General features: G+C 36.5%; 1 protein-coding gene across 1 annotated transcript in view; it reads left to right on the top strand.

Annotated features, from left to right (window-relative positions):
• LOC123712804 overlaps positions 1 to 21,844 on the top strand; it is a 50,599-nt gene that overhangs the window by 25,895 nt on the left and 2,860 nt on the right. Inside the window, exons 2-4 of the mRNA XM_045666078.1 lie at positions 4,207 to 4,317; positions 20,637 to 20,738; positions 21,503 to 21,697. Coding sequence (XP_045522034.1) covers positions 4,222 to 4,317; positions 20,637 to 20,738; positions 21,503 to 21,697 — 393 coding nt within the window. The 5' untranslated portion in view covers positions 4,207 to 4,221. The remainder of the gene's footprint in view (positions 1 to 4,206; positions 4,318 to 20,636; positions 20,739 to 21,502; positions 21,698 to 21,844) is intronic.

The raw sequence follows: 21,844 nt of genomic DNA, 5'->3' as shown, positions 1-21,844 counted from the left end.
GACTTTCGAAAAAGGAAGCTACAAAGAAATCGTAAATCAATCAAGAATAAAACCTACTTTTATTAGGTATTTAGTCAACATTGCACTAAATAATATCAAAAGGTTGCCAACATCTGCAAACGAATGAAAGTTATACATTATCTACGCAGTTACGTGACATCAGCTTCCTTCCGTTACGCGTGGCTGAACGTATGCATCTGTCGTTAATTAAATTAATTTATCGAGCATAAATAAATTTGAATGAAATACAAAATTCCTTTTTAAAAGCTATAATCGATTTAAGCTGTGTTCTTTATTATCTGTTTTTCTTCACCAAATTGTGGAAATAAAAATAACATACCGCATTCGTTTCGTACCACTTAAAGTAACATTTCAATCTACCAAAAGTCTACCCACTACATATAACGTTTACGACAAGATCCACTTTATCCGTGTTATTATGTATGAATACTTAATTGTATTTAAATTAGTTATTTGTATAGATTAAGATTAAAACTCTGTTATGTTCAAATGGTTTCACACAATGTGCGTCGTCAATATAATAATAATTAAAACTTAAAGGAAAATTATACAAATTCAAAATTTAAAAAAATCAGTGGCGCAACAACCACTGGGCCTCAGATGTCTGTATCATTGGTCAATCTAATAGGCAAGTAGGTGATCAGCCTACTGTGCCTGACACACGCTGTCGACTTTGTGGGTCTTAGGCCGGTTGCCTCACGATGTTTTACTTCACCGTTCGAGCGAATGTTAAATGCGCACAAAGAAAGTCCATTGGTGCACAGCCGGGGTTCGAATCGGACGAGAGTCGCAAGCTGAATCCACTCACCCTACACTGCTTTATAAATAACTAATACATGAAAAAATAATAAAAAGCAAACGCATAAAATAATTAACTTTAAAATCGCTTTAATAGTATAATATATGTCAAATTCATATTTAAATTAAAATACGATAATTATAATGTCACCGTGCATCCACATGGAGTATCATTACAATTGTATACAAAAAATCTGATATAATCTCATCAAAATTCCATCACGGCAGGTCAAATAACACTGGTCAGTCATCAGAAAGACAATGAGCTTGAATAATGATGGAGACATAAATATTAGCTATAAGAATCGTGACTAGAACTTTCTGTACATATTGCATTTCACTCATTTATGAGTTCTTGGTAAATAGCGGAATACGAAATAATCTAGTCTTATAATTACTATTATTGTTAGAATTATTACTTACATGAATAATTATCATCCAGTGGCGCTACGATCACATATTTATGAATTTGTTGTACATATCGATATTTTTTCTTCAAGTTTATCGCTCCTTGCCTGACGGGTCGTCAATCGATTGCCATAGGTCAAGTAGACGTAATAACATGACACGTCATGTTGCGTTACAACGGGTGTGGGAATAGAGATGTTGTTCATCACGTTTCATCAAACGAGCCTGTGGTAATGCTACAATCCCAATAATTCTGACTCACATTAAATTCTATCATAAAATACAGTAAGCTTTGAAAGTTATTAATTATTTGTACAAGCAGATCGTAGCGTACTTATACCTTGTAACATATTGTAGAGGTTTCCTGGATGAGTTAAAGTAGCTTGACCAAAGTAGTTACTTGCTCATAATCGTTTGAATCATTACTAAGCGCTTTCCAATCTTAAACAATTATTGTTTCGCTCAGAATCAACCAAAACAACTAAGCTATACGAGAAAATTTTGTAAAAGCTACAAAAAATATTTTATATTTAAATATTACATACGAAGGAACGAGTGGATCCACAGTAAACTGAGTATTTTAAACAGAATTAATAGCCAATCGATAATAGTATTTTTTTCTAAAACTCCATATATATAATAGTTGCCGTACTATTATATATATATACCGTAATATAACATAGTAAGTTAACTTAATGGTAGGAAACATACATATCGTATGAACAAATAAATTGTGTTGATAATTAATATAATATTGATTTGTATGTTGTTGTTTGTTCTGTTAAAATTCTTGCCCCTTAAATTTAACTAAAATGTGTGACTTAAACAATGCACCACTTGATCCTGGGTCTATTTATGTCATCAGTGCTTCTACTTTTTACTTTAGTCGTTCGTTTCACTGTAGGTTGACGGATAATCGGGTTTTGATTAAAGACTGCCAGTTCAAAAAATATGTTAAGGTGGAATATCTATAGCTCGAATGTCAAGGCAAATGCAAAAAAATGAGTTAACGAGTTTTCGACTTCACAAGAACTTCGAGACACATAATTTTAACTGCTGAAATTTCGTTTCGAAGTCGCGATTTCTACGTGTATTTTTCGATTTGTAGACTCGAATTTAAATAACAATTCAACTTACATTTTGTCGTATCTATTTTCACATATTATAACGAATTTCATATTAATGAAGTAAAATGTACACTTAAAAAAATCTGTTATTTCTTTTAGATGTAAACCAATGAACCGTATACGGTTGTATGTATACATAAGCTTCGATATCATCACACCTTTCAACATAAGTTCGTAGAGTGTTGATTACAGTTCTTCTTTATTTGTTATTGGTGGTCCAAACTTGCTGGATCAGTAAGATTAACATCCTTTTTTATTATCATTCTTATCCATATTCTGATTAACTGTGTTGATGATTTTAGCATCAATTAGTGTAGCTAGCCCTTCATCATATAATCTTCAAATTGAAATTCTATATTCTGATGTTTATTCCAGTCAGCCTCTACACTCATGTCCGGCTCAAGCGTTTCTTCCGAAGCTTCTTCTTTTGGCATCGCAAATCCACAGCTTTTGAACCAATTTTATATTATAGTTTTAAATACACTTCTCTAAGCCTTTCCTTTCTTTTCGCGTAAGATATGCCCAGATACACTTATGTCTTTGTCCCGATATTCTTAGAACCAGATGAGTAAGCATTAGCCAGTAGTATTAGTATAGCCATTCATTTTAACACAGGGATTTGAAACAAATACAAATTTTGATTTTATTTTAGCTTTGATTTTAGGGTCAGAAAGATTTGTCGCACCAAATATTATAACATTTACCAAACAGTACGGCACTGTTTCCTACTACTCTTTAGTTGGAGAATATGAAGGATATATGTTTGCCATGGCTTAAAAGGTGCATGCTTAACGTACTGTAAATACGTCAGATCTATTCAGCAGTCAATCAAACCATCTGATAGAGGCTGGGGTCGGAAGGGCGCGCCTGCTCACTGATCCGTCAATAATTTCTTATTGTTACAATACTACTTGGTACTATCTTGGGTTTCAAGGTAGAGGTGATAGCGTTCTTATGTTAAATATACGAAACCCAGCTTTTTAACGAATGTGTCAAATCTAATATAGCATTAGGTCAGCTTAGACAAAAATAACTATGGCTTAAGATAGCATTTGTTGCTGCACCTATAACAATTGACGAAGTATGTCAGATGAAGTATAAAACTCATCTCGTATAAGAAAAATCTGTAATTAATCAATTTCAGAAATATCAGGCCAAAATAAATTAGCAGCGTTTATTCAGTGTCTTCCATCTTAAATAACAGGAACACTTAGATATTGTATTCAATAATATGGTTATAAAAAAACAAAGAAGTTAAGGAAAAGATTATGGCTATCAGTATCCGTTTAAGTCTTCATTACAGATAAAAATTATTTTATTAACTTGGTCGCTCTCGTTCATGGCATATCCCATCCAGAAGGTGACTAGCGCTGATAAGTATGTGAAATATATGATCCAAATATCAGTATAGATCAAGATGCGTTGGTGATTGCTGCATTGTTTACCAATATTTTGTGAGAAAACATGTAAGCTTTTTTTTAAATAGAGAATAAATTACTAATTAAAATCAGGTATATCCATTGAAACCAGCTGTTATAAGTGCTGTTTGTCAGTTATATGAAAATATTCGTCGTGAGCAAAAATTGTGTTTAAATTTTAAAAATAAAATACACCCGCGCAGTTTTGCGTAAAATCACAACTGTGTCAACGATCTAAGCGGACAGGCTGCTCGGAGCGACTTTGTAAAGATATAATGTATAGTAATGAAGTTATTTAGGTGTTTTAAAAATAAATATTTTATTGTACGATATGGAAAAATCCGTTTCTTGTATCATGATTGTCGGTATCTAAGCGTAGAAACAATTGCGTGTATTTGAACTGTTTTAAACTATGTATATAACTATTGTTGCAGTGATGTTGTGAGCGCATGGGTGGCGCGCTGCTGGAGGCGGCGGCGCGCGGCGACGCTGGGCGCCTTGCCAGCTTGTTACGGGCGGGTGAGCGGCTCGACCAGGTTGACGAGGTAACTTTTGCTTGTCTCTGATTGGTCTCTTCTTACTCTCGTAACTCCACTATAGGGCTAAGTACTTTTTTATAACCATTGAAAATGAAGTTGTTGTTATTTATTATTATACGACATGTTCCTTATGCAATAAGTATCTTAAGCGATCTTGTATCACCTCTAGCAATACGCACCTAGTTCCAGTTCCATTTCTATACATATTGTTACGAGCTAGGGGATCGGATAGAAAATGCCGTAGATTTATTCAAGGGTTTATTTCTTGATAAATCAATGAGGAATTTATGGGCACAAAATTAATTGCAGAGATTCACTAATAACACACAAAAACACAGTCACTAATTACTTCACTTATGCACACTTCACACAGTACTTTATCACTTATATTCACTTTATTCGCACTTTATCGCTTCGGTGTTTCGCTCTTGTTATCGCATTCAAAACTAAGTGACTAGTCGCGTTTCGGCTCGCTTATATATCCCTGGGAATAATTCTAAACAATATTCGAGAACTTTCTAGGCGGGCTTGCTACTGAGTAGCGATTGCACAATTCTAGAACGTTCGCACTCTTTGTCTCTTTCGCACGTTGCTCCGTCCTTGTCGTACGGCGTTCTAGAGTGCTCGTCTAGTTTCGAGAAAGATCTGATCTTCTCTCTCTCTCTCTCGTATCATTTCGTCCTTGTCTCACACCTAGAAAGTTTGGTCTAGAATATTCCTTCATCAAAGGGGTATAACTAGGCCTGAAAACGGGTCTCCTGAAAACTGCACTACTCGACTACACATGTTCTGAAACCGACTGAAAAAAGGTTTCAGCTTCCTGAAAACTAGGGTAACATTATGAAAATTACAATTTTCTAATATGTGATTGACCCTCTCCTGAAACGGTCAGAAATCATATTACAGCTTGCTGAAAAGTTCTCTAACTAGTGGAAAAATCTAGAAACATTGCAGTCGACCCGTCTTCGTAACACTACCCCTTCCTTAGACATGCTCGTCCCGAGCATCATTACATCCTTTATAGGGAGCCAATCGATTTATGTGAACGACTTTCGGTTTGCTCCTTAAACCACCCATTTTCTTTATGCGATAGGTAACGTCATTTATCTTCGTGACTATCGTGTATGGACCGTCCCAGTCAGCTTGAAGCTTTGGTGATATGCCTTTTCGTTTTGTTGGGTTATGGAGCCATACTTGCGAGCCTTCTTTAAATTCTATGTGATTCGTCTTTCTGTCATACCTAATCTTCGTAGTCTCACTTATTTTACTTTGTGATGCTCTTACGTGTTCATGGATTTCATCCAGTTTATTACGCAGATCCGCAGCATATTCTGTAACACTCTCTGGTGTGTCAGGTGGTCGCCCAGTTACAATATCCGCTGGTAATCTAAGTTGTCTCCCAAACATGGCTAAAGCAGGAGTAACATTCGTGGTTTCATGAACCGCAGACCGGTATGACATTAAAAATAATGGAATATACTTGTCCCAGTCTTTTTGATGATTGTCCACCAGTTTTGCCAAGTGCCTCTCCAAAGTTTGATTGAAGCGTTCCACCATTCCATCTGACTGTGGGTGATATGGAGTAGTCCGCGTCTTATGAATTCCCATTAATCGGCATAATTCTTGAAATAGTAGAGACTCAAAATTTCTTCCCTGATCACTGTGCATTTCCAAGGATACTCCAAATCTAGAGAATACGTCATTTACAAGTATCTCAGCTACTGTAACTGCCTCTTTATTGGGAATAGGAAATACTTCGGGCCACTTCGTAAAATAGTCCATAACAACCATGATGTACTTATTTCCTTTTTCTGTTAACGGAAATGGTCCAGCTATGTCAACTGCTATCCTCTCCCATGGAGCTCCGACATTGTATTTCTTCATACTCGCTCTAGTTCTCGACTGTGGGCCTTTAACAGCTGCACAAGCTTTACATTTTCGAATCCAGTCTTCTACATCTTCGCGGCAATGTATCCAATAAAATCTCTCTTTAATTTTCAAAAGAGTCCTTTTTACACCTAAGTGTCCGCCTGATGAGCCGTCATGAAACATTTCCATGTTGCGAATCTTGGATCTTGGCACAACTAACTGTAGATGAGATGCATCCCCACGAGCGTTTTCCCATTTACGACATAACACCCCATTATGAAGAACTAAGCTATCCCATTGAGCCCAGTAACTCTTGGTCGTGGTGCTAGTAGATGCAACATCATTCCATCGCGGCTCTATAGCTGAAGTTTTCATCCAGTCCAGAATTGGTTTAATGTCAGAGTCTTGTTGTTGCTCTTTTTGAATTAATTTACCACACCAATCTGGACTAATGGTATCCGTTCTTAGTATCCTCACATGTGCAACCTCTCTACCTTCGTATCTTGTACAATGTTTACAGTCTTCTTCACATGGCCTACGAGACAATGCATCTGCGTTCCCGTGCGCTCTACCCTTGCGATGTTCAGTAGCAAAGTCATACTCTTGCAATTGTTCGATCCATCGAGCCACTTGTCCTTCTGGGCTCTTGAACTGAAGTAGCCATTTTAATGCAGCATGATCTGTTCTAAGACGGAACTTGCGACCTAGTAAGTATTTACTGAAATGCTGCAGCGTCTTCACAACAGCCAGTAGTTCCCTCCGAGTGACACAGTAGTTTCGTTCTGGTTTCGATAACGACTTGCTGAAGTAGGCTATTACTTCCTCGCGCTCACCTTTTACCTGTGATAGTACACCTCCGATGCCAATTCCACTGGCATCTGTATCTACCACATATTCGCCATCATGGTCCGGGTAGCCTAGTATCGGAGTCTCACATAGTCGGTTCTTGAGCTCATTAAATGCAACTTCACACTCTCCATCCCATGTGAATTTCCTCTTCTCTTCAGTGAGTTTGTGAAGAGGTTTTGCAATATCCGCGAAATTTTTCACGAATCTTCGGTAGTAAGAACATAAACCTAAGAAAGCACGGACTTCAGTTTTATCTATAGGTACTGGCCATTCCTTCACCGCAACTATCTTCTCGGGATCTGTTCGAACTCCGTCCTGCGATATAATGTGACCCAAGTAGCTCACTTCTCTTTTGAAAAATAAACATTTCTTTGGACTTAATTTCAGGTTGGCTTTATGAAGTCTGGTGAGCACCCGTTGCAGATTCCGTATGTGATCTTCAAAATTTCTCCCAATTATGACTACATCATCCAAGTACACTAAGCAGGCTTATCCTATCAGTCCTGACAGTACTTTCTCCATTAGTCTTTCAAAGGTAGCAGGCGCATTGCAAAGCCCAAACGGCATAACTTTAAACTGCCATAGTCCTTTTCCAGTTGAGAACGCTGTCTTCTCTTTATGACTTGGGTCTATCTCCACCTGCCAGTACCCACTTTTCAAGTCTAAAGTTGTAAACCATTTTGCCCCACTTAAGGTATCCAAGGTGTCATCTATTCTAGGTAAGGGGTAACTGTCCTTCTATGTGATATCGTTAAGACGACGGTAGTCGACGCAGAACCTTAAACTGTTATCCTTTTTCTTGACTAAAACTACTGGAGAGCACCAAGGGCTGGAAGATGATTCGATGACATTATGGTTTGACATTTCCGTAATCATCTTGTCTATATTTTTTTCATATGCGACAGGTACTCGTCGCGGTCGCAAACGTATCGGTCTTTCGGTTCCAGTCTCAATTCGATGTTTAACGACACCTGTCCTTCCTAGATCTCCATCGTGTGTAGCAAACATGTCTGAAAATGACTTCAATAGTTCCTTTGCTTTCAACATTTCTCCTTTCGACAAGGATTCCTTACAGCCCTCTAATACTTCTTGAACTATATCTCGTTGTTTACTGACTGTACTATTTTCAGTGATGGATCTATAGACGTCATACCCACCCTGCAATGTATTACCTTTTAGAGCAACTACCTCATCTCTACAAAGGGGTAACTTTTTACACTTGAACGTACCGTTCTCCAAGTCAATCTTACAGTTGTCATGCTTCATGAAGTCTAAACCGATAATACAGTCATCCACGATGTCAGCAATAACCACCTTATGTCTGTATGATCTTCCCCCAATCTTGAAGGTAGCGATACCTTCCCCTCAAACGGTTATGTGCTGACCAGTAGCTGTAAGGAGCTGTACATTTCCACCAGAAAGGCTTTTGTAAAATGACTTCAGAAGTTGGTATCTAATTACTGTCCGGGAAGCTCCAGTATCAAGGGTTAACTCACACCTACATCCGTTAACTTCTCCATCGATAACAATGGTATTCCCATCCTGAGTTTGAGTGTTCATAACTTTTGGGGCCTTCCTTACAGAACCGGCCAGCACCCGCCCCTTGGTCCTGGCTTCTACTCGTTTCCCTGCCGCTGTTCAGCGGCAGTCACACCCGCTGCTTCCGGTTCCCCACGTCTAGTCTTTATTTCGCCTCTGAGATCTTTTTTAGGGCATGAAAACCTCATATGTCCTATTTCCCCACAGAGGTAACAGGTGGGTCCACGTTGGGAACTTGGTTTTTCCGTGACAGCCCTGATGCGGTTAGGTCGATGATCCTTGCAAAATGCTTCCACCTCCAACGCATGGGCAAGAGCATCCTTAAGGTCCTTATGGTGACCAAGGTTCACAGCCATTCGAATTTCACGGTCTCGAATACCGTCGACAAAAGCTTGAACCAACATCTTGTCTGCAACATCTGGTGAGGATGCGTAGGCCTTCCTTACCAGCTTCTCTATTTCAAGTCCCCATTTTTGCAAACTTTCATTTGTCTGTTGTATTCTATCCTTCAATTGCGCCCTATAAACGTGCTCTAAATGTGCGTCTCCATACCGTGATTCCAGGGCATCTAGCAGTTGCTTCAACGTCACCTTACCTTTCTTGGTATCTAATATGGAGAGGGCTTCGTCTCGCAGTCCCAGAATAAGGGCGGTAACAGCTTGATCGTCAGTCCACCCGTTTGACTCTGCTACAGTCTCAAACTGCAGCTTGTACGCGCCTCAAGAAGATGTACCATCAAAGGGAGGCACTTTCAGATATCCAGGTGGTGCAACAGTCGTGACAACACCAGTGGACTTCAGGCATTGGATTTCATTTTCTATTCCAAGGATACGTTTATCCTGCTTGGATAGCTTACAATCCATATCAGATTCCAAATTCTCGATTTTTTTATCTACCTGTACTTTCAGGTCACAAAGTTTTTCTCCGATACGGCGAGCCTGTTCCTCCATCATCTGATGAGCCTGCTCCTCTTGACGTCGTGCCTGCTCCTCTATCATGCGACGTGTCTGAGCCTGTTCTTCCATCACTTGGCGTGTATGTTCTTCTTGACGGCGTGCCTGTTCTTCTTGACGGCGTGTCTGTTCTTCAATCATTTGGCGTGTCTGTTCTTCAATCATTTGGCGTGTCTGTTCTTCTTGACGGCGTGCCTGTTCTTCCTGACGGCGTGCTTGGTCTTCCACCATTTGCTGCAGAGCAAGGAGGATGTTGCCATCGTTACTTTCACCCATCCCGCGGTTTGCATCGAAACTTTGTCGCCGGGCGGCGTCGCGTGCTGATTGCGCCCTTGTCTGCACTCCCTCCGCAGCTGGAGACTCTGCCACAGACTCCTCTTGATTCTCCCTTGGAGTAATTGGCATGTTTCTATCCCACTTCTGACACCAAAATGTTACGAGCTAGGGGATCGGATAGAAAATGCCGTAGATTTATTCAAGGGTTTATTTCTTGATAAATCAATGAGGAATTTATGGGCACAAAATTAATTGCAGAGATTCACTAATAACACACAAAAACACAGTCACTAATTACTTCACTTATGCACACTTCACACAGTACTTTATCACTTATATTCACTTTATTCGCACTTTATCGCTTCGGTGTTTCGCTCTTGTTATCGCATTCAAAACTAAGTGACTAGTCGCGTTTCGGCTCGCTTATATATCCCTGGGAATAATTCTAAACAATATTCGAGAACTTTCTAGGCGGGCTTGCTACTGAGTAGCGATTGCACAATTCTAGAACGTTCGCACTCTTTGTCTCTTTCGCACGTTGCTCCGTCCTTGTCGTACGGCGTTCTAGAGTGCTCGTCTAGTTTCGAGAAAGATCTGATCTTCTCTCTCTCTCTCTCGTATCATTTCGTCCTTGTCTCACACCTAGAAAGTTTGGTCTAGAATATTCCTTCATCAAAGGGGTATAACTAGGCCTGAAAACGGGTCTCCTGAAAACTGCACTACTCGACTACACATGTTCTGAAACCGACTGAAAAAAGGTTTCAGCTTCCTGAAAACTAGGGTTATGAAATTACAATTTTCTAATATGTGATTGACCCTCTCCTGAAACGGTCAGAAATCATATTACAGCTTGCTGAAAAGTTCTCTAACTAGTGGAAAAATCTAGAAACATTGCAGTCGACCCGTCTTCGTAACAATATAAAAAGCTACAACCTTATTACATTATTACACCATACAGGGATAATAAAAGCAAATCTTTATATGTTTAAATTAAGTCAATACGTCCATGTAAAGATAAATTTCTCATTCTGAGAGTATTTACATCTTATTTTATTCAAAGTAGGTTTGTCGTTTAATCCATGTCGTATGTTAAACTAAACATGCGCTGGATATCACATTTTGATGCTTTAACTAGTTCACCAGAATAGAAGGAAATGTGCACTTAAATAATCTAAAGATTTGCAATAAATCGTATTTAGTTTACTCTATCACGAACCAATTCAGAGATAAATAAAACGACAACACACTATCCGACGGGTTGCAGTTTTCTTTTACCATTTGTCCGCTTGCATTCATGTTCACCTGCCAATATAAAATATTCGCTTTCGTACAAGAAATCTAATTGCAATCTGTCGCAATAATCTTCGTAATTTATCACCTGATAAATTAATGTAATAAATGTACTAAAGTGGCTCAATACCATCTCTCAAACGCAGTAGCAATACATTGACTCCTTTATATTACTTTACTGGCACCATACTGTGAGCGAATTAATCCATCACAAATGCCACATAATTATAAACTTTATAGTTAGCTATTTAAAACTCTTTTTTATTAAATGTGACATTTTAAGTTGAAATACACCTCAATTCACGTCTCGTCCACACCGTCTTTGGTATGAATTCGATATTTCGCTCATAACGTATAGAATAATCGATAAATCAACGTGTCTGTTAATAGATCGCGTGTTGTATCCGGTACTAATAAATCTTACAATGTGAGATTATATACTTTTGATTAATAGCTGTACACAGTGTTTTTATTAATGATAATTTACTGAACTTCATCGCTGAAATTTGAGTTAATCATATGTTTAAATCCTCTAACGTAACCTGCTTAAAATGTTACGTACATATTCGAGCAAAAGTCATGAACATTTAATAATTTCTTGTGTATAATTAACCGGAAAGTACGTATATGAAAACAACGTTCCGCAGCACACGCCTACTAAATTTTTATTGACTATAATCTCTCCGATTACTTTGTTTTTTGAGACGACATAATTGACTAAACATTCTGGTTCTCGACTGATTGTGAAGAATTTCGACGTTATAATGTCAAACTGGTATAATATGTTAATAAATTTTATCGGGAACATCATACCATTTTGCATAATAAAAAATAAATCAATGGCGCTAAAACCACTTTTAGGTCTGGGCCTCAGATCTCTGTATCTCTTTCTTGATCATTTGTTAATCTAATAGGCAAGTAGATGATCAGTCTTATGTGCCTGATGCATGCCGTCGATTTTGGGTCTAAGGCAAACCGGTTTTTTTCACGTAGTCACGATGTGATTTCAAACACCGTTCGAGCGAAAGTTAAATGCGCACATAGAAAGAAAGTCTATTGGTGCACAGCCGGGTATCGAACATAAGACCTCAGGGATGAAAGTCGCACGCTGAAGACACTAGGCCAACACGATTTTGCTTAATCTTTATTTAAATAAAAAACTATAAATCATTATTATCTTCTATTTGCGAAATATTGCGGATTTGTTGGCTGTGGTTAAAATTTAAGCGTGTCGAGTTGCCGAGCCGATATCGCGGTTACAACGAAATTGAAGAAAAAGTACAAGTCTTAAACCGGTTAGGCCGAACTAGTTTTTTAATGATCTCTGTCTTGGCTCAACTGCTAGATGACAGATTATAAAATACCGATACCTATGCACAGATAGATTTGAAGTGAGCGCAGTGATAAATACCTATTGATATGCATATTAATCAACATAGTTGCCGTATCCGTTTTAACATAAAACATGTTGAATTACCAAATACGCAACGGCAATGATCGCTGCTCCGTCAAATATCTACATTGAAAGAAAGCCTGTATCGTTCCATGTACTTATCTGGAAAGTAACTTCATTAAAACCTTCTTATACATATTTACAAGTTTAACATTGATTCTCTAACTTATCATTGATCCTGTTAGTTTGATCAAATTACCAGTGTGTCGAATTAAAAATTAATAATTCTATAATATTAAATAATCAATGCCGTGGTATAAAGTTCCATAAGCGTATAGAGCATGAAACAAACTCATATTCTCATCTCTTTTATAAATGCCATAATTACATTGTAAAGTCAACATCGAATGACAGTCCGGTTTCCTGCAAGGAATTAAAACTTCGTGCCACTTCTTAAAACAATGTTGCTCTATACAAATATGTTTATTTTTGTATATCTGCAGCAATAAGAGTTGAGTTTTGTATGAATGTAAGAAATAGAGTAACAGACTAGCTAAAAACTATAACATATGAGGAAACTGAGCACATTTTAGTACGAATTCGTTAGTTTGAGACATATATACATAATTATATACTAAACATCACACACAGGCGCACATACACACAAAACACGCATGCATAGAATAAGTTCATGGAATTTTCTGAGAAACTATGAGAATTACATTTTATTTTATTTTTTACCGGCTTTGCTTCTTGGCAGGGTTTTGTTTTGTATTCTTTTCTAACAACCGTCTCAATATTGTATATATAAATAAAGTAGTGAGTCAACCTCACCACAAATGTCCCTAACTACATACGGGGACTGTCTCAACTCATGTAAAATTTGCGATACAATAAACATTTTTGATTTGAATAAGTTATAATAAACCTCAACTATGCTTGAACAGCTTAGATAATAATAATATTGATGGAAACGTAATGGTATTTCACAGTTTCATGGTACGATGATTTCAAATTTACATTTTACGCTAATAGTAGTTGCAACTTAATGCAATTATATTCTGATTCTTATTCCTGGTGATCAAATTTTGATTATATTTTAGGCAAACGTTTTCTCTGAAAAATTTGGATATATTATTTTTATAAACAATTTCTTTATATTGAAATTTAGATTATTACATATTGGTAATAAAATGTTTCGCGCTAGTCTACATAACTAAATAACACTGAAAATGTTTAGAAAATGAAAAACAGCGTAATGTAGAAAGTTGCCCATACTTTTATTGTTTTTCGAACTAATCTCCGTTCCTCTCTACAGATCGTCGCATTCGATGGAACCACTGAGAAAAGCAGTTGGCCCATTCTTCCTTAGGGGTCTCTTCTATGGCGTTTTTGTACGCTTTCACCGCATCTTCAGGGCTCGTAAAACGAATACCTCGAATTTTATCTTTAGTTCTTGGAAACATATGAAAGTCGCAGGGCTCTAGGTCTGGACTGTATGGCGGTTGACTCATAATCTCGACACCTGCCACAGTCAAATATTCAACAGTCCGTTTTGCAGAGTGCGCTGAAGCATTGTCGTGGTGAAGGAGGATCCTACTTCGATGGCGCTGCTGTCGATTTTTTTCCAAGACAATAGTAGGCAAACAGCGATTGACATACCAGTGTGCAGTAACTGTCCTTCCATCTTCTATCACAACTGTCGGGAAATGACCTCTCCGACCAAAGAATAAGGCAATCATCTTTTTTCCTTGATTTCTTCTTTTCTTTACCTTAGTTGGCCGATCCTCGAAAGGAAACACCCGCTGAGCTGATTCCCTTATGGTTTCGGGTTCGTCGCAATATATCCAGCTTTCATCACCTGTGGCGATGTCAAGTACAACATTTGAGTCACCGCCGTTGAACTTATCTAACATTTGGCGACAACAGTCTATGCGAAGGTATTTCTGGTCGTCGGTTAAAGTATGGGGAATCCATCTGGTATAAAACTTCCTGACGCATAAATGTTCGTGTAATACTTTAAGAACTTGACTCATACCAATACCTAGGCTTGCCCGTATCTGCTGATAGGTCACTCTCTTATTTTCGCACAGCATTGATGTTATCTTCAGTAGTCGCGGTTAAAGGACGTCCCTCACGCGGATCATCATTGAGATTGCTACGTCCACGCTAAAACTCGTTAAACCAATTGTAAACAGTGGCACGAGATGGGGCTTCATTAAGAAATGCTAATCGCAGCCTATCATAGCTTTGTTGTTCAGTAAGCCCACAATGAAAGTCATAATAAATCATTGACGAAAATAATCTCGCGTTAGGCTCATTTTCACGTGTAACAAGAGTTTTAGATTTGCCGCCAATTCACAAAAACAAATGACAAATGAATGTAATGAATACTACATTAGGTTCCAAATAGTTCGAAAATAAAAATTCAAAAAAGTTTTCATTAGCAATATTTCTAACTGGCCAGTTCTAAACATTTTTAGTGCTACCCACGGAGAATTAGCGTTGAAACTTTTTCCAATTGTGAATACAAGCCGGAGAGTAGTTGTAACTTTTTATATAATTATGCTGTATTTAACTACGTTTTTAAACCTTTTGCGTTTTTGTATTTGTTAAATAATTCACATTAATTTGTGTAAGCAGAACGACTGTGCACTACACAGTTGATTTATTTTTCTTTAAACCATTACACCTTGTTAATTACTGTTGTATACAACCAAATGATATCACCCATTTGTTTTTACACATTAATATTCAATATGCAAGAGCAGTCATCATGTTTAATATTCTGTATTAATAACTTTACCACCGTAACTTATAAAGTTGGCACCTGTTCTTACGATTTCCTGATCTCGTATCCAGATGATTGATTACATAAAATAAATCCATTTAACAGTTCAAATTCAATCTTGTTTTTTATTTATTTCTTAAGTGAACCCTACTTTGTAGGAATAAATTTTTTAAGTGTTTATTGTTTTATTTTTACAGACTAATTGCAACTTATATAATATATAATAGACACGTTGTTATCTTGATTTTCATGTTGTAAAACTCGTTTATAATCTTCACCCAAGGTTTTTATCCGAGGTACTAGTATTTTTAAACACTTTGGATTTTTCCCATTAGAATTTTTCTTATCCATCGGCCCCACCCAAAAAGTAAAACCCCTGTATTCGTTAAATACATTTATTCCTATACTATAAATGTAGAGCAATTGATTATATCGTACATAAAAGTGTAAGGAAGTCATTTATCATTTTAGAAAGCTAATCACAGTAAAAAGTTATATGCAGACATTTTAATTTAGGCCCATTATTCGAACGATCCATTTTACTAACTTATAACAACCTAAATTAGTCATCTTGATTAATGATCCTACTGATAGGTATTACCTATAAATAAAATTATATAAATACTGGTTTTATATTGCTTTTTTGATCGTAAATTAAAATCGTTTGATTACTGGCATAATAAGTTTTAAATAAACTCAAATACCTTGGCACTTGAATATTTTTTCTTCTATTTAATGTATGTAAGATTTTCTCTACTTTCCTTAAAAGCGTAGTTATAATAATAAATGCCTTTTTTCACCTAAAACAATTTAAGTATCTTGAAACCTTAAATATATGTTTGTAGACTACTTAAAATGTTGTTAAAAATACTCCCATGAAATATTTGTTTTAGTCGAAGCAAACATTATCAAAAAATAAAAATAACAAAAAGACTGGCGTTACAAAAATGTTCGTAATAATCACATTCAGTTCGCTTCACGCTTCGATTACACGTTAAAATTGAAAGTTATGACTGTATTTAGAATGAAATCAATTAGGCTTATTATATAATAACGTTTATATTCCTAAACTAGTGAAAGTAGAACCGTGACTTATGAATAACTGATACCGCGTGGCATATTTTTGGTTCACCATTATTTGAAGCTATGTATTATTATTGTAAACTTATAATTACTTACATAATTTTAAATTTAAATTTTTCCGACGTTTCGCGTGTTTTACAGCGTGCGTGGTCACAGTGACTGAATTTAAATTTGGTGACTTTTGTCTTCAGTGACCATTATTTATTTGAGATTATTAAAACTTAACGTGGGTAACCCGGAATATTTTAGACTCAAAAATCATTGATAGATTAGGCTGATGGCCTAAAAAACAACTTGTTTAAAAAGACAGATGCAACCTAAGAGAAACCCCACTAAATTATTATTATCTTCAAGTTTTCTACGTAATAAATAAACTCTATAACATATAATCCTCCACTAACTTACATATAATGGTTTAATAGTAATGATATATTTAAAGACGGTACACAGTCCAAAATATCATATTATTTACTTGTTAATGTAATGGTACAGGGCAACTACAATGCCTTAGTTTCCGAATGGATCCTACATTCTATAACTACATAGTTTAAGTTAAGCTAGAGTAAAGAGTTACTTCACTCTTAAAGAACAATGGTCAGTATGGTTATTAGTAGATATTTTGATAAGATGACTGACTTAAGGAAGAATTACACTCGAAATGTATTAACTTTTTTGTACATACCCTTACTTTTATATATTTAAATGTACTGAATAATTTTTATTTCCTTTTGTAAATATTTGAACCTTCTTGTTTAGATCATGTATTCTATATTTAGCTGCATCATTAGTATAATTGGTGTTTATTTAATTTAGTTAGGTTTAGGGATTACAAAATAAGTAAAAATTACAAAGTTATATTATGGTATATATAATTTTGCAATTCGCAATTTGGGCGCAACTCCCCACACTTAGGACATCCTCGTTTTGTGGGTGACCTAATCCGTGGTTAATTTATACGTGGAACGTGTTACGGGTGTTGTGTTTCACTTAATAAACACATATAATATATGAAGGAGTTCGATGATATGTGTGTATTGTGTATTTCGATTTCCCTTACTTCACAAGTCGAGATACATACAGATGTTAGGCTCTTAAATAAATAAATTTATATATGATGTATAGGACATTTACAGTGTCATTTTTATTGTTGTGTATAAATAATTCATCTTTATTATCAATGGCTATACAGCCCCCTGTGGTCCTTAGCCTGCATCAGTATATTTCCCCATCGCAATCTACTTTGTGCTTCTTGCGTCTTACTTCGAACACCTATTGTTTCGAGGACCTTGACAAGTCCATCCCACCAACGCAGCCTCGGTCTACCGGGTTTACTCTTACCACCAGGTTATGAGTTCAGTAACCTTGGGGTTCTGTCGTCCGCCATTCGGTACACACGTCTTAACCACTTAAGCCTGTTGTATTTTATTCTATATTCTGTGTTTAAATTAGTTGTTTATTATCTTAAAGCTTTTTTCGTTGCTCAATAAGGCTATTATATCTTATTGGGTTTCTGTTTTGAAGCTATATGTTCTCTTTGTTATTATTGTTTTATATACCTTTGTGGCAAAAAGGCATTCTACGCAGTAGATGTGAGTGCGGCTGAGTGCTATAAATCTGTAACGAAGTGAACTTATCTAAGGTGATAAATTTTTAAAGGGTTGGATTTAGAAATCCAAACGATGTTTAAAAATGTCAACAAAAAAGCGTCTATATCATCATACCTTACTTTTTGTGGTCAGACTAATTGGGTTGTGCTTGTTTTGTTAACAGAGGCTTTGTGAATAACTTCGAAGGCCATGTAGGTCATTAAAATTATCACAGCTATTTAGATTATATGGTATAATGAATTGAGAAAGAATTAAAATACTCGTTTGTCAATTCTCCGCGGTAATCAAATAAGTATTTTTTTTCAAATCTAAATGAATTAAACTTTATTTTATAGAACAAAGGGCAAATGGGCAGGAGGCTCATCTAATGGTAAGTCATACCTATAAATGCCATAGGGCGAGTGCGTTGCCGGCCTTTTAAGAATTGGTACGCTCTTGTTTCTTCGAGTCGAATTGTAGAACGACGGACATCGAGACGTATTTATAAGTCAGCTATAATAAATTATCAATTCTAACAATTTCACAAAACGTTCTTCTTATGAACGATGAGTAGTACTTTGAAATGAACAAAGACATCATTTTGTATTGTAATTCCAAAGATGATGGGAAACAAAAACTGTAAGGTAATGCATGTCGTCAAGTACCGTACATGCAATCGGCGCTAATACACAGCTAATACAAAGAAAATATTCTCTCTCATGAATATTGTGCATTTATGCGAAAACCAAGTTTGACGACTAGAGCAGTTAAAGTTAACTAAATGAAACCAGGGGGTGGAAAACCCAGATTTTACCAAAGAGGTTGGTGTAAGTTACGTCCCCTTTTTTATGTTACATTAGGCAAACGGGCAGGAGGGTCATCTGATGTTGAGTGATGCTACTGCCCATTGCCAGAAAGCACTGAAGGGCGTTGCCAGGCTTTAAAAAATTGGTACGCTATTTTCTTAAAAGACTGTACCTCGAATTGGTTCGGAAATACTTGAGTGGGCAGCTAATTCCACGTAGGCCTCAAAAACAGCCTTAAAAACGCTCACTTGTGGAACGAGAGTGCAACATAAACATATTATAATTAAAAACATATATCAAGATTAGGATAATGTCAGTATTAACTTATTCCTGAAATGATAAAATCCCAATTAAGCGGTGAGATCTCTCACAATAGGGCAAGCTAATATCCATACTCGTAAATACAATGGTATTCGTTCAGAAATACTCTGAAGCGACCGATTTACTGTCCAATTACGAGGACTCTGTTTTCAATTCCTACATAAATACTTGCTAACTACTTTACGACTGCCGCCGGAACATGTGATACTTGCAAAACGCCAACCGCCAGGTTTATGTGGGATTTCTGTTCATTTTGAAAAATGTGTGTTAATGAGAATCTTTCTCATTTTCAAAACTCCCTAAGATGTTTGGCATATAAGTATAAAATTTATACATTAATATGCTATATACGACTATGTTAAAACAACACCAGCACTATGACTAGCTACGAACTCGTACATCGCTTTTAAAACCCCTATAAGATACAGATAAGACAATATCATCACCATAATCAGCATGAGTTTCTTTATTCCGTCCATTCCTAGTAGTAGTAGTAAATCTAGTAGGCCTCCTCTGTTTTCCCCCAGTATGCCCTGTACTGAACCCACTGGGAGCCATCCTCCCTGACGATGTCGTCTGTTCATCTAGTCGGTGAGCGGCCGCGCGGTTTTTGTTCTGCTGAGGTCTCCATTCAAGGAGCTGTTATTAGTTTAATCTACTAATTTGGGTTTATTTTCAGGACAGCCAATTATACAAGGCATATCACGACATTATTATGTCCTAAAAGTACGATAGAAATTAATAAAACATATATAGTTGACTCTAAAAATCGGGCACATACACATTCTAATGCGAATGGGTGTATTTAATTAGACGACAGTCTATTAGGAAATTGTTTACATATAGGCGTAACTATGCAATGTATTATTTAAGAGTAATATACCAGAAAATTTATCAATAAAACAATTATACAATGGTCATATGCCTTTTAAGCGTTTTTCGCGTTCTCCAACAATTGTCTACATAGAAAAATGTATATATTTGAGACGTTTACTTGTGTACGTACTTTTTAATTAAACTTATCTTTGGGAAGTTTATAGCTGAGGCTTCTATTATACAATAATTAAAATATAAATTGTGTTAGATTTTATGATATGGGAGTCAAACTTAGCGCTAAATCTCGGCCCTCATTGGCCCTTGATAAATCTTATCTATATAGTTATATGAATATATCAATATTGAGTTAGGGCCATTGGCCCTGAGACAAAAAATTAAACAGGTGATCTATATTGACTTGATATGTGGTTTTTGTCGAGTGCCAACGTCAAACGGCTGACATTTCGTAACGACTACACAGTTATGTAATAATTATAACTGGCTAGCAACCTGCTATCCACTTGTAACTGTATTAGGAAAGCTAATTATGGGCAGGTTTATGCGCATTTACGACAAATAAAACAAATTGACCGTGGTAAGGCAACCTAAGAGGGCTTTGCGGTTTGGCCATTTCTGCTTGGTAGTTTGATTACCGATCAGATTGAAAATTACAATTCAATGCTCTTCACTCTCATGATTCTTCGGTAATAAGTAATCGAGATAATATATTTTTAAACTATGGGACAATTTCAGAATGGATGCAGCGCCTTGCAACGAGCGGCAGCCGATGGACACGTGGAGGCTGTCAGGCTACTACTCGAAAATGGTGCTGATCCAAATCGGCAAGACCATGTGGTGAGTTATACCTGCACATTTATTTAATTACTTTGTATTCCTACACCTAAAATAAATTATATACAATAGCAACAATTATACTAAACATATAGCCAAAGACGGAATAGATAATATATTTACGAAAGATCAAATATTTATGAAAGGAAATCTGAAGTGTAGAATATCTTGTTGATGTAAGGAACATGAAACAAGGCTCGATTACGAGTCTGGCAGGCAGGAACGTGGAAGTGCAACTTTTGTAGAAGTGCTGCATATACTATACAATCGTATTGTATATTGCGTTATAAGTTACTGTTGTAATATTTAAATTTCGCGCCTTTTGTTCCATAGACATGAGTAGTCTTTTATGTCAATTCTGTTTCTTGATTGTCTTTACCTTTCTATTTACTCTGTGAACATTACTAGCCGATGCCGCCGAAGTATTGCTTTTTTTAGCGAAATAAAGTCTAAGTTTTCCACATATAAAACAACTTGTTTCCATTTAATCTTAACAGTTACATTCTTTAATACCTTAAAATTGCCAAATTGAGTAAAAAACTCCCACTATTTATTTATTTAATGACTAATTACAAGACCTAGGACAGATTCTAGAAGGCTCTTATGGATAATACTGTGTAGAGGCTTCCTGGAGTATATTAATTTCTTATTTCGTTCTAAAATAAATTATTAGTAATGAACAGTACCTATTACTTCTACATTGAATCACTTAAATATTAACATAGTTTTTTCTTTCAAATTTTATTCATTTATTTCACCAATTCCAGCATGGCAACACTGCAGCGCATGAAGCAGCATGGAAGGGTTATTCCCGATGTGTTGCGTTACTCGCGCGAGCGGGCGACTTGCGCGTTCGCAATGCGGCAGGATTCGCGGCGTTACACCTCGCTACGCAAAACGGACACAACCAGTCAGCAAGAGAGATATTGCTTGCGAATGCCCCACCCGACTTACAAAATAACGTATGTTATTAGATAATTATGATAAGGTTGCAAATATTGGCTCTTGACTTAGTTTCATGCTGGAGCTATTTGAAATAACTCTGATTGCTTTGAGAACATCTTATAATTAATTATAATGATTTTAATGGTAAATTTCTGAAACAAAAC

The sequence above is a fragment of the Pieris brassicae genome, chromosome 8 (assembly GCF_905147105.1).
Source record: "Pieris brassicae chromosome 8, ilPieBrab1.1, whole genome shotgun sequence".
Classification (NCBI taxonomy): Eukaryota; Metazoa; Arthropoda; class Insecta; order Lepidoptera; family Pieridae; genus Pieris; species Pieris brassicae.
The sequence above is the reverse complement of the archived record's forward strand: the minus strand, read 5'-3'. Positions and strand labels throughout refer to the sequence as shown.